Source organism: Macrobrachium rosenbergii, chromosome 43 (genome assembly GCF_040412425.1).
Source record: "Macrobrachium rosenbergii isolate ZJJX-2024 chromosome 43, ASM4041242v1, whole genome shotgun sequence".
Lineage (NCBI taxonomy): Eukaryota > Metazoa > Arthropoda > Malacostraca > Decapoda > Palaemonidae > Macrobrachium > Macrobrachium rosenbergii.
The window spans coordinates 22256786-22270393 of record NC_089783.1 but is presented as its reverse complement, the minus strand read 5'-3'; the positions used below and the strand labels follow the sequence as shown (position 1 = coordinate 22270393).

Below are 13608 nucleotides of genomic sequence, written 5' to 3'. Positions count from 1 at the left end.
TATTTTAATTCTAATTAGGTTTCTTATTGGCCCAGTTAATTCATTCTGTTTTATCTTCATTTATTTTCATTCTTTTTTTATGTTGTTCCAATTTTTCAAGTCCTTCATTATGTTCCCTAATCTGGTTCTCTCGTCTTTGGTGTTGCCCTGAGCTAGGCTGAACTGAGTATCATCTGTTAAAAACTCTTATTTTACTTCATGTTTTCATCGTAATCCATTGTCATTTGGTAGTATAAACATAAAATTTCTGTCCTAAGTCATTCCACTATAATCGTTATATACTTGAAAAGTTCTTCTTGTGAGATAGCTCATAAACAATATATTCCAATGCATTATCTCAACGCGTTTTCATTTTAGGTCGAATGCTACAAACTAGTTTTACTGTATCAAATGATGCAGATATGTCAGGTGATATTAATATTGCCTATTTGTCATTATCAATACGGTTCTGGAGGTCACAAGTCACGGAGCATATACAGTTACAGTCGACAGATTTTGTCTAATACCTGACCGATTTTCTGGTGAAATATTACACCTTTCCAGATAGTCACCGAGCTGCTGATGGGCAAATGTCAATAGTTTACCGTAAAATGGCCAAGTAGATATTAATCAGTACGATTCTAAATTTAAACTGTTAATCTCTTTTATTCTTTTAAGCCAATTGTACACATGCCATTGTTTCACTATCCGGGCTACAAGGTTGTTCAAGGCTCTTTCTTGTTTATCACCTTGCGATACAAGGCAACTCCAGGAAAATTTTTCGTTGTTTCAGTGTCTGCGCGAGGAATGGAGGCAAGATCGCAACAACCTTTTCAGTTTTCTGTAAAAGAAAACTATTGAGATGGATTTGTCTGCCCGTCCGCACTTTTTCTGTCCGCTCTCAGATCTTAAAAACTACTGAGGTTTAGAGGGCTGCAAATTGGAATGTTGATCATCCACCCTCCAATCATCAAACATACCAAATTGCAGCCCTCTAGCCTCAGTAGTTTGTATTTTATTTAAGGTTAAAATTAGCCATTATCGTGCGTCTGGCAACGATATAGGACAGGCCACCACCGGGCCGTGGTTAAAATTAATTGGGCCGCGGCTCATACATCATATACCGAGACCACCGAAAGATAGCTCTATTTTCGGTGGCCTTGATTATACACCGTACACAAAACTCGACTGTGCTGAAGAAACTTGGGGCCATTGTTTACTTGTTTTTTCTAGCTCTAATTTCTTTCAATTTTCAAAGGTTTCTGAAACTTCTTGATTTTTTTATTGAGGTGTCTTGGAGAAGTTGAGTGAGATATCTTCACTCAACTTCACTTGCTTTTAAAACCATTGTACTTATTCGTTCCATCTTTCTAGTGAAGAAATTTGCAAAGTTATTTGCAAGTTCTTTATCTCTCTGGTAGGGTTGTTTTCTTCCTTTCCTGTCAAGTCATTCATAAACTGACACAGCTTTTCTACTACGCTACCATACTTTTTCATTTTTAGTAGGTCAGTCTCTCATTTCTCAATTTATCAAATATAGCTCTGAATTCTAGTTGTTTTATTGCCTGTATTTTTTCTCCTGGTTTGTTATTTCATTATTCCACGACGCATTTTTCTCATTCACAATGATAACACGGCATCGATTGTATACTCACATAGATTCTTTCACTTCAAAGTTTGTTGTATTTTGTGTGTGTGTGTGTGCTGAAACTGAATCATAATACTCAGTGGATTCGATTTGATTATCTACTCCATCAGGCGAATTTGTATTGACGCTGACTAACATTTCAATCATTTCTGTTACATGAAATTCTACGTGACAAAATTTGATAAGCGTATGATTGCCAAAAAGAACTTTGAACACCATTACCCTAATACTATTCTTTTTTTTTTTCTAATAACTGATCTCCTCTTACTGTATTTCTCACTACCTTCTGTTACTTCTTTCGAATGAACGCCATGTTCTTTGGAAGTTTGAATTTCAAGAAATGGCCCCTGTGGGCGTGTTCCACACGAATAAGGTCCACCTTCATAATAATAATAATAATAATAATAATAATAATAATAATAATAATAATAAATAATAATAATAATAATGTGAGCATTTGTTTACTCAACATTCGTAACGGAAGACATCAGACTCTGCAAATGTCTAATACTTTCATTGCACAAAGGAGCATTTCAAAGAAAACGAATGAAGGATTCCTTCGGGGGTAAAGACACAACAATGTAGGCCTATAGATTTTATGATAATTTTTAGTGCAACTTTACTGTTGCTTTTATGTCTTAGACTATCTGAGCTGGAAGCTTGGCACAGGTCTGCAATTCGCCATTGTCATCGAGCAACTTAAATGTGACCATCGTTACGAGCTGTAATAGAAAAAAATATAATTCTTACAAAACTTGTGAGGTTAAGTGTAACTTGGATTCATTCGCCTTTACATAGAGTGAATTTAATGTCTATCTCGCTAAAAATGTAGGATACAAAACAACCCGTACAATTAAATGAAACAATATTACCCTCAGGACAGTACTGAATACCAACTATGCACGAAAAATAGGGAGAAAATGGAAATGTAAAGATTTTACTTCTTCAGTGAGAAGTCCTTTCGTTTCTTGTTTGTGATATCATTCAGAATGGTTTCCTACAATCCTAAAACTTTCCTTTTAAACAAAAGTAATTTTCCACTTTCGATATTTTCCGTCTCGTAGGAGGGAAGTTAAATATAAAAGGCGTGGCTTACGATTCAAAGTTTTGTTATGAAGCTTATGAGGACCGTAAAACAATTTATTCTTTTCCATCACCTTCTGTTCGGTTTTTAAACAAATGCAGGCGTTGGTGGCAGAATTACAAACAAATAAACAAGAAAGAAACTTGTTAGCACGAAAAGCAGCGAAGTTTTGAATGACGTCCCAAAAAGCAGAGGGACCTTTTAGTTGTACGTAAGAAAGAAGCCAAATCCCAATAGAATGCTCTTTCGGATGCTCATATTCAAACAATAGTATTAATTATTCTAAAAAAAAGTCTGACTCATGATCTCAAAAGTTACTGATATGGCACTGTATGATAACACTAGAGATTTTCACAATATCAGAGAAATGAGACTAATGAATGGAAGTATTTTTTGTCTCTTCACGGACGGAGACTCAAAGCACTGTACCTTTGGATATTCTTTGAGAACGCTCGCTTCCATACTCCAGTCGACCTGGCTTCCAGATTCAATGGGGCAGGGGTTCTCGGTGCCTTCCACTCCCTTACAAGCGTCTGGATCCAGACCTGGCCAAGGGACCTCGATGCCACCAATGTTCGCTGAGGCAGCCACCGTTAGGGTCTCGGAGTTAACACCTGACAAAAATGATCTTGTGAGGTCACTGTGACACTTCATTAAGTGCCCTTGTTATAGTCTTAATACAAGATCAAAGGAACACCAAGAATATACTTACTGGAAGTAAATTGGAAACTGATCAGATAGGTTTCTCCTCGGACAAGGGTACAAGGAGGTGATGAGCAGCCCTCGACGGAGAATGAGACGTCTGTCCCCAAGGACCCTGGAGGAAGAATTCTGTGATAATAAGAATTATTGTTGCAACTATTTTTAGACATACGCTACATGTATATACACACACATATACAGTATATATATATATATTTATATAATATATATATATATATATATATATATATATATATATATATATATATATATATATATATATATATATATATATATATATATATATATATATATATACATTGAAAAACACCCAATTTCCTCATCATCTGTGTTCTAAAACGACATAGGCAGGCAAAGCAAGACCATATATTCACAATACAATGTATGTAATAACTACACCATTGCTAGAGAAATCCAGCTAGTCATAATGTTATGTTAAAGGTTAATATTTACGAATGTACTGAAAGATATAGTTTTCTTTCCCCTATACATCTCTTTTCATGAGGTACACCTTAGAAAATTAATGATAATTTAGAGACAACATTTATCTTCACGTGCCAGATGGAGAAAGTTGGGTGGTGAAGTGTAAATATGGCATAATCCTGAAATCTGATTGTCTTCTCGAATGATAAGGGGTGCAGAAAAATCCCAAATCTACGTTAGGAATTGAATGGAATATAATATCTGGGCCAAAGAAGTCATTCAGCTTTGAAAGGGTAACTGAGAGTAAAAAGGTTTTAAAGGTATAACAGGAGGAAAACCTCGTAGTTGCGCTATGAAACAATTGTTAGGAGAGGGTAGAAAGTAAGATGGAGGAACAAGAATTATGAGCGCAGGTACAGGAATGAAAGGGGTTGCAGCTATGCGCATAAAGGACACTGCAAAGAACCTTAAATAAAGCCTATTGCGCATCGCGTGAGGTGCACTGACGGCACTGCCCCCATACGGGGAGTTTACGTCATGAGAACAACAATACGCAAGCCCTTACCGCAGTCCTGGAAGGCTGTAGCAGACGCCAGGCCTAAGAGTGCAAGAAAAACAAAAAGACGCATTGTGCTGGAAAAGAAAAAGATGAATTACCTAATGTATTAGTTTTGGTTTTATAGTATTACTTTAAAATGCCTCTGTTTATCACTCATTATATCTAAACTTTGTTAGATAGGAATTTGTTAGCTGCATAGGTCAGCTCTTTCGTTTTTCTCAAGAAAGTTTCACTAATATGAATGGACTGACTATCTATAATTATCACCTTCGCCAACAAAGTTGGAAGAAGGTAATTTTTAAGATGTAACCTCTATCAGTGAAATCTGGAGATCCAGAACCGTAGGATTTGTAACCAAACTTGATAAGGTTAAAATCATATTTCGTATGCATTAGTTCATTTATTCACTGCTGAGTGCTCTGTATTAAAAGCTCCAGTTATTAATATAATCCTCATTTATGAAAAGGGTACAACGGAGCGAAACGAAGAGAAACTCGAGGAAAACCGAAAAATCAACTCGCTTGATTTTAAGAGTAGAGTTCAGACTGATTGGACGATCTGGGCCATTTTTCCCCGGAGACAAAGAACTGGACTGGTTATATAAAAAGTCATTTAAATTTTGTTCATTTGTATGAAAATAGTGATTAATTTGTCAGTTTCTCTGGTTAAAATGTTTATTTATACATTTGATCTATTTAGCCAGCTATCTGGTTATTTATTTCATTAGTGTATTTGTGCTCTCAAAGCATACGTAAAATAAAGAGAGCTCATCACATTACCAAGTCAACCCCAACAAAATGTTAAGGTCCAAATGCAGTTTTTCTCAGAAAATTATTGTCTTCTTAAGGGGAATTCAGCCGTCAGTCTTGCAAATACGAGCTGCTCTACTGAATGGTGTTATTTACTGTGCATTAAGACCAAGGGCACTGAATATAAAGTTTTCAACAATGAGTGTCATACCACTTTGCACCACCCAAATAGTCATTTTTGTTGCAGTAAACATAATTATCATGCGTTAGTATTCTCACAGATGAAATTTAACTGTTTCTTCATTTTCTCAATATATTGCACATGAACAACAATGTAGAGTACCTCTACTTAGATTCCTGAGAAGAGCAAGTAAATATACAAGAAAAAAAAACTCTGAAAACAAGTTAATTCGCCAGATAGTAGTTTAAGCCCTTTGCTTTTATACCAGTAAAACTTCTTAACCAATTCAGAGTAGCCTTGGTTAACTTGTCATTAAAATCGAACACTGGTAGAATAATAAGGCAAAGAAATCGTTGTTTATTTTCAATAGAGATCTTTGCTCCCCTTGTCCATAGAGAGAAAATTATGACAAAGACGGAAACCTAGAACTACTGTACCTGTTAGTTACGAGAAACGCTGCCGAGTGACAAATTAACCTACAGCCTGTCGTTTATATAGGGTTGGCAGGAAGCCCCTCCCCTACCTTATAAAAAAGGAAAACGAATTGGAGGTCATTGTGTGAGAACAAAAAAATGTTGTTGGTGAAACTGTGATGTTATCTTGATAAAGTTGTCGAATGACTGTCTCTGAGACGCAAAAAATATAGTACAGTATGTAAACAGATTTTTAGTACGTCAAGAGCTGCATACATACTCGTCAGACCATCATACGGTATCTTGGTGAGAGAGACGCTGAGATTGAAATATTCCTCAAATCCCCAGCTCTTGATAAAAAAATGGAACTTTTAATATGTCCCTGAAATTGATGGATTATAAGACGAAATGTTCTGTTTATTCCAATAGTTCCTATATATTGATTCAGTTTTGGAAAAGTTTAAAACAAACCTGCTTTTCAAGAAATTCACAAAAAATAAAGAAATTGGGAAAGAAGAGCCAGATTATAATCATCCGCAGGGAAAAAGTCAACCCCCGGATTGACGTGTTCAGTTTTTTTTTTTTTTTGTGTCCTTTCCCCATTCAAGCTCTGCAGTTCTATCAATGAATCTCTCTTCCTGTTTGGTGTGACGTCTCTTCTTAACAGAAAGTATATTTCTTCCTTCCAGGTTAATCCCAGTTAATTTTTTTTCTCGTAGTAGACTTTATTGTCTAGACCTGGTCGCCTCGCACAATGAATAAATTGATAAGACTGTAACAGCAGACTTGGTAAGAACAATAGATACAATAATGAGACTTTTAATTAGTAATAACGGCGTCTTATCTCTACGATAACCTCCCTGTCAGTCTTCTCACAGCAGCTGGTGGTGGGGGAAATCGTAGCCACCGATTGCCACGGACACTAACTTCGTCTCTTGATATGGATGGGAAAATCTTGAAGGGTTGCAGATGCGTGGTTGTTCTGTATTGTAAAGTGGACAAATTTGGCTAAGGAGAGAGAGAGAGAGAGAGAGAGAGAGAGAGAGAGAGAGAGAGAGAGAGAGAGAGAGAGAGAGAGAGAGAGAGAGAGTTCCTTTATGTTCATGTGAGGAAAACATGACGCAGTGCGACTCAGATCAAACTTTTTCATTCTAATGAATAATCATGATGATATTGCTTTAAATTAATCTAATGGTTTTTACGCTTATCAAGTAGCTCTGTAATACGGTTCTTCTCCCAATCATTAAATTAAGCATTTACTTTCGTTTAGATTTCTCGTTTTCTGTCATGAAATTACCTCATTTCATTTTCATGGTTTATTTCGGAGGCCTTCACATTTACCATTAATTGGTCCCGCAGAAGAGCTACAAGGTCCCGTTGGTCACAGTTGACAGTCTTCTGGAATAACTTGTTCTCCAGTGTCATCTCTCCTTCCGGAGAGATATCGGCTCTCTGGCATTTTTTCTTGAGGGTGAAGCAATCAAGTAACGTCACTGCGGGAAACGAGGCGGTGTTCATATGGAATTTCCTTCCAAAAGTGACGGCATCCCTGCATCCAAAAATCTGTCCAAAGCCTCTGAAGTGAAAGCAGGATTAATGGGCATTGATCAACGAAAAGGTGAATGGCTTTTAGATAAAGTCAAATGAAATATCAACAAATTAAGGCAAGTTAAATGCCTTTCAAATAAAAGTAGGTTTAAGGCCTCTAATTAATGTCAGGCTAAACACCTCTTAAATCAAGATAAACTAGCATTGCTCAAATATTTTAAGGGTAAATACATCTTTAGTTGAATAAGCTAAATGCCTTAAAGATAAAATTAGGTAAAAATGCCTCTTTGGCATAAATAGTTAAATAACTTAGGTAAAGTTAAATGTGTCCAAGTAAAAGAAAGGTTTAGTATCTCTCGACTAAGAAAGAATAAATGTCCCTTAAATAAAGACAAGTCAGATAACTCATAAGCTAAATGTATGCTAGACAGATATATGGCAAATGTCTGGGCGACTGAGGATGTATGTTACCGTGACGTTTTGGTTTTCTCTTTATTCTTCCTCTTTCCGAGGTCACCTCTTATTAGGTGAAATGGGTTATTGTAATAACAAACATTAACTGGTATCGACCTAACTGCTCAACTCTCCTCGCTGCTGGGAGAAAGCTAGTTGGTGATTTGGTACGATACATGTACATGCGCTACCGGGGTCTAAGCGATGTCAGGCAGGGCAGCCGATTGAGACTACGGTCTACCCCAAAGCCAAATCAAAGTCCTTCAAAAGAAGGCATTGTGCTTACCCCATACGAAAAATGGGAAAAAGCACGGTAAACGAGGAAGAAGAAGAATTGGTTTCACCTAATTTTCTGAAAGCTGCGTGAAGTTAGCGAAGGTGGTTCAATGCTGGAGGTTCTGATGAACGTTTATTTCTTTACGCTTCTTTAATTAACATTCCAATTCACGATTTTTTGTGTGCAGTCCTCGTCATATGGGCATTCCATTCTGTATAAGTTTACCCTTGAAAATATTTGTTTTGATTAATACTAGTGACAGAGTCATTCGATTTACCCGAAGAATGCCAAATGAGATTAAGACAAGAAAACTATATTATACCACACATGGGACTTCCTTATCATTTCCCACGGAAATTTCTACTTCTGAATAGCATTCTTTTTTTTTCCGCAGCTGACGGTCTGCTGATGGAGTGCCCCACCCACATAATTATGACGAAGCCCCGGTTGTAGAATATGCGTATATATAGAGGGTTCAATGCTATGGGAAGCATCAATTTCTAGGGTTCTTGCAAAGCAGACTCTATTCCTCTTAGTCTCCTCTTGTGACTGGTAAGACAGTATAACAGGTTTGGTTTTGTTAGTAGAATTATGTCAAAACTCTCCCATAACAAGAAAAAATCTAGTTTTGCTTTGTAAGCTCCCACATCAAAGTAACAAAATTCTCAGATCTGTAAAAGTGTAGATAAAATCGAAAGGATAACTAACAAGACTATGTGCAATTTGTGGACGCACAAACACACCTATATTTTAACCTAGAAAACCCAAGGATTATAAGAATGAGTTTTTTTTTCAGCTTTTCCTGTGAAATTGATGGTATCTTTATTTATTTTTTCATTTCTTTCAGAGGCAACGGAAATGCAACGGTTCCTACTTATCCTTCTCGGCATCGCCGCCTGCGCCATGGCTACTCCTTTCCAGGACTGCGGTAAGAAAACGCTTCTTGGGCGGTCATTCCTATTCTCTCTCTCTCTCTCTCTCTCTCTCTCTCTCTCTCTCTCTCTCTCTCTCTCTCTCTCTCTCTCTCTCTAGGGGAGCCTGTTGGCACATTTGCTCTGTAGAAATTATGACCCATCGGAGTGTTCAGTGCGGTAAAGCTTCAACACCCTACTTAGCTTTAGAATTCTCTTCTCTCTTCGGTTCTCCTGCCCAAAAGACACCTCTCGTGTTTCAGGGGTTTATTCTATCTCATCTTCGGGGTTTAGTCCTACTCTTCCTTCTCTCTTCTTGCTTCTATCGGGCCTGGGCTAGATAAGGGTTTTGCGTTGTCCTTCCATCGTCCTCTGAATTTTAACCCGCTGAATCTCAGACTTTTCTGGATGTCATATCATACATTCTCTTGATATTCTAGATCTTATTTTTGTTCTTATAGCAACTAATGATGAGATATAATTAAGCCTGATGGGAGTTCCCAAAGCAATTAATGAATGTCACAGACGTATTGTGTTCGCATTATCAAATAGAATTTCGTAAGGAAAGGTCAGAATTATAAACGAACAATTGTCATAGTGAGAACATTACTATATAAGAATTAGGAAAATAATCCTTCTGTGGTTTTGTAAACACCACACACACTTCTTTCTGCCCACTTCGCTCAGTTTTCCCCCCTTTCCTTCTTTCACACTTCTGAAGTACCCTCTCACTCTGCCAGTACCATCTCTTTTCTGTTCGATAAACCTGTAATATTGTCTTTGGAAAAAATTCAGACTTCAGATGGAATTCAGACAATAAATAGAATATTTGAAGCAAAGACTGAATGATGATGTAATAATGCATAGCCGGGTTCTTGTGCCGCTTCGACTGTATCTAGTTTTGAATATTTCTTGAATTCACATTGACTGAAATCTAATCTGTCACTGCATGGCTCCAGAGTATCTGCACTGAGTTACACGTCATTGTCATCTAATGTTACACTGTTCCAGGGTCCAAGGGAACAGATGTGGCGTTCGAAGTTGAAGGCTGCTCAGCGCCTCCATGCATCCTGCAGAGGGGCCACACTTACGTGGTCACCATCCAGTACACCTCAAGTAAGAACTTCATTCCCAGTTTTACTTTCTAAACTTACTTTTGGCGCCTTGGGCTTTCAGTTGAGCTTACGAATATGTGTATTAGGGCGTTGCGACTTATTAAATCTATAGAAATTTTGCAATTCAAAGTAAACTTCCCAAATCTCCACAAGGCGTCGACACCGATACACTGACGATTGGTGCATCGGCTTCCATTGGTGGCTTCGAAATCCCATGGCCTGGCATCGATACAGACGCTTGCAAGCAGCTCGAAGGAACCGACAACCCCTGTCCCATTAAAACTGGAACCCCTGTCGACTGGCAGTTCCCAGCAGAAGTTTTGCCCGAGTATCCGAAGGTAAGCTTTCAACCACCTTGCTTTCTGAAATTAGAATGTGTGTGTGTGTGCATGAGAGAGAGAGAGAGAGAGAGAGAGAGAGAGAGAGAGAGAGAGAGAGAGAGAGAGAGAGAGGAGATGCAATGAAAGGTGATTTAGCTTTGTATATTCACTCGCCTCACTGTTTATTATTATTATCTAATACGTTAGAAAGAAACCTGTACAGATTTGGAAAATAGCATATCTAAACAAGAATATTTCGAGAGCAGTTTAGTGGAGAACTTATGAAAAACGCTTGCTGTGACTTTGCTGATTAGACTTATCATAACTGTCAAATATTCACAATACTATGAATGGCTATCAGAAATAATTAAGAATAATGACTAGCATTTCACTGGAAATCATCTAGATTTGCACCGTATAGTACTTAGGATATTCGCTTTTCCAATCTAATTACTTCTCTCCAGATCCAAACAACGGCAACCTTCAAGCTGGTCGATTCCAACGGAGAATATCAATTCTGCGCCAAGGTGCCGGCTGTGATCGTGTAAGAAGAAGAAGCGCCTGGTAATTGGCAACTCTTATGTTGTTTAAATTATTACATTTATGTTGTACTTCATTCATGTAAACTTCAGTTTAACATAGCTGCCTTCTGTTGGTAATATCAATAAATAATTGCTTTTAATCGTGTTAGAAAGAGATGTTCTAAAACATGCAAATAAATAACATAAACATTAAAGTCATGGAGCACTGTAAATTTAAATGTTACGTGTTATGAGATGTCTCTGTTGTTATCAAAACTATTTCTTTCATTTAATTGTCCATTACTAAGAGGTAAACCACAAAGGCAAAGGCTTATTTTTAAATAAAATTACAATTAAGTTGAATGTTTCACTTACTCCGCATTGCCACTAGACCAGTCTTTACTGGACACACATACACACACACACACACATATAGGCCTATATACATATATACATGCATACATACATACATACATACATGATATGTATAACTAACTTCTCCATAGTCAGAAGATTAAACGTGCTTCGTCAGAGTGAAATATTGTTCATTAATATGGCACGAGTGGAGAGGAGTAAAAATATAATAATCTAATATTAAGAATCCTCGTGGACACAACCTTACACAACGAGCAGTCATGCAAATTATATCTAAACGCCTGACAAGAAGTAGTTCTCTGTATCTGACCCAAAGAACTGATACAAACAGCAAGAGAGGTCAAATACTGGAAAATGTTTTGAGTGATTTACAACACATACATAATATTGTTACTATATAGATGAAAACGGAAGATGAGAGAGAGTGAGAGAGCGAAAGTAAGGGAGGAGCAAGCAGATGTTTCTCTCTCATAAGGGAGAAATTGAGCAGATAACAAAAGCTCTGCATGACCAATTGTGCTCCACATCTTTTCGTAGTAACGGTAGTCTAAAACATTTTTGGGCTGTCTGAAATCGCCCCACCCCCCGCCCCCAAACTGAGGGGGGGGGCCCCAAAATGCGAAATTTAACCATTGCTGCTATGACAGGACAAGCTAAGTCCAGTGGCCCCAAAATGGTCAAAGGCCCCATTTATATTTGGACCCGAAAGTTTGGGGCCCACTAAAGGGCCCCAGTCTCCAATTTTGTGAACAAAAATGTAACAAAAATGTTATGTAAAAGAAATAGGGCTCTGCAGGGGTCCCCTCTCAATCGCAGAGCCCATTATAGACCTTCTCATACGGATCGGAGGAGAGTGGGTAACGTTGATTGGGGTAAGGGCAGGGCCGATCTAAGGCAATTGATTACTGCTTATAGGGGTCCTAATTATCCTCTGAGGGCCCCCATAATGGCCCCATTTGCCCAGATAATACACATTCAAATTATTCAATTAATCTGGCCTTCAATTATTCAATGTAAACCTAGTTTTCAGAAATAAAATGTCTGAAATTTGCATTTACAAGTGCCTTTAAAATGATCCTACAATTGCTCATATTCTAAAAATTTTCCCGGTGTGCTTACAGTGCCCCCCCCCCGAACCCCCAGCTGCTTTGGCTCGCTTTGCTCGCCTCCTACCTCATAAGAAGGGTTCCAAATGGGACTGTGCCCCCCAGGCCCCAAAATGTCTAGGAATGCCCTTGCTGCTCTTTTTCAGTTTTTCTTTATAAAGGGGAAAATAACCGGGCAGGACTTCACAATTCTAAATAAAGTTTTTAGCAAACTTGACCTCATTACAAGAAACTCTCTCTCCGTGTAAAGGAGAAGAAAGAAACTGAAATTTCGTCAGTAAACTACTTGAGCAGATGTTCAACAAAAGCATTTGACGTGCCAATGTTACAAATATTTGGGTTATGACTAGGCCACCACTTAATTTTATAGTCTATATTGCATTTACACCACTTGTTTACAACGAAATAACGATGTGAGGTATCCTCTGAATGTTTTTTCTTGTAAAACATATACTATTTATTTATAAGTTCTTGACATGACTAGGCAATGAAAACTCGTTAGCATTTAGATTACCTAATTTTTGGTGCACATCCTTGTCTGTGTTACTTGAAATGACGAGTAGATCACACACACATATACATATATATGTGTATATACATACATATGTGTGTGTTGTGGTGTAGAATAGATAGGGAAATTAGATAGAAAAGAGAAAAAGAAAAGAGAGAGAGATAGAAAAGAGAAAAAGTTAAGAGAGAGAAGGAGAGAGAAGTAAGAATAAAAAGAGAGGCACTGAACACAGTGATAACGCCCAAAAGCTGTTGTTATTATCGTGATTCCAGTATACGCTGATCGAGGCAGGATGTTTGCATGAACCATAAGCAGTATATCGTGTTGAAGCCATAAAAACAGTCGTAAAAGTGAGAAATAATGGCCTCGCGATTATTTATCACTTTTACAACTGTTTTTATGGCTTCAACACGATATACTGCTTATGGTTCATGCAGATTGGAATCACGATAATAACAACAGCTTTTGGGCGTTATCACTGTGTTCTTTGCCTCTCTTTTTATTCTTACTTCTCTCTCCTAACTTTTTCTCTTTTCTATATTTCTCTCTCTCTCTCTTTTCTTTTTCTCTTTTCTATCTAATTTCCCTGTCTATTCTACACCACAACATGTGTGTGTGTATATATATATATATATATATATATATATATATATATATATATATATATATATATATATATATATATATATATATATATATATATATATATATA

At 37.3% G+C, this 13608-nt stretch overlaps 2 protein-coding genes across 2 annotated transcripts; one reads left to right on the top strand and one right to left on the bottom strand.

The window, feature by feature from the left end:
- Window positions 1–2209: 2209 nt before the first annotated feature.
- Window positions 2210–5872, bottom strand: LOC136828627 (NPC intracellular cholesterol transporter 2-like). Its single transcript, XM_067086657.1, has 5 exons — window positions 5784–5872; window positions 4423–4490; window positions 3424–3528; window positions 3141–3325; window positions 2210–2349 (listed from the first exon to the last, which is right to left on the bottom strand). The coding sequence occupies exons 2-5, from the start codon at window positions 4484–4486 to the stop codon at window positions 2266–2268; spliced, it is 438 nt and encodes a 145-aa protein (XP_066942758.1). The 5' UTR covers window positions 4487–4490; window positions 5784–5872; the 3' UTR covers window positions 2210–2265.
- A 2639-nt stretch (window positions 5873–8511) lies between these two features.
- LOC136828513 (mite group 2 allergen Gly d 2.02-like) lies at window positions 8512–11261 on the top strand. Its single transcript, XM_067086547.1, has 5 exons — window positions 8512–8589; window positions 8885–8965; window positions 9960–10064; window positions 10217–10401; window positions 10848–11261. The coding sequence occupies exons 2-5, from the start codon at window positions 8896–8898 to the stop codon at window positions 10929–10931; spliced, it is 444 nt and encodes a 147-aa protein (XP_066942648.1). The 5' UTR covers window positions 8512–8589; window positions 8885–8895; the 3' UTR covers window positions 10932–11261.
- Window positions 11262–13608: the final 2347 nt, after the last annotated feature.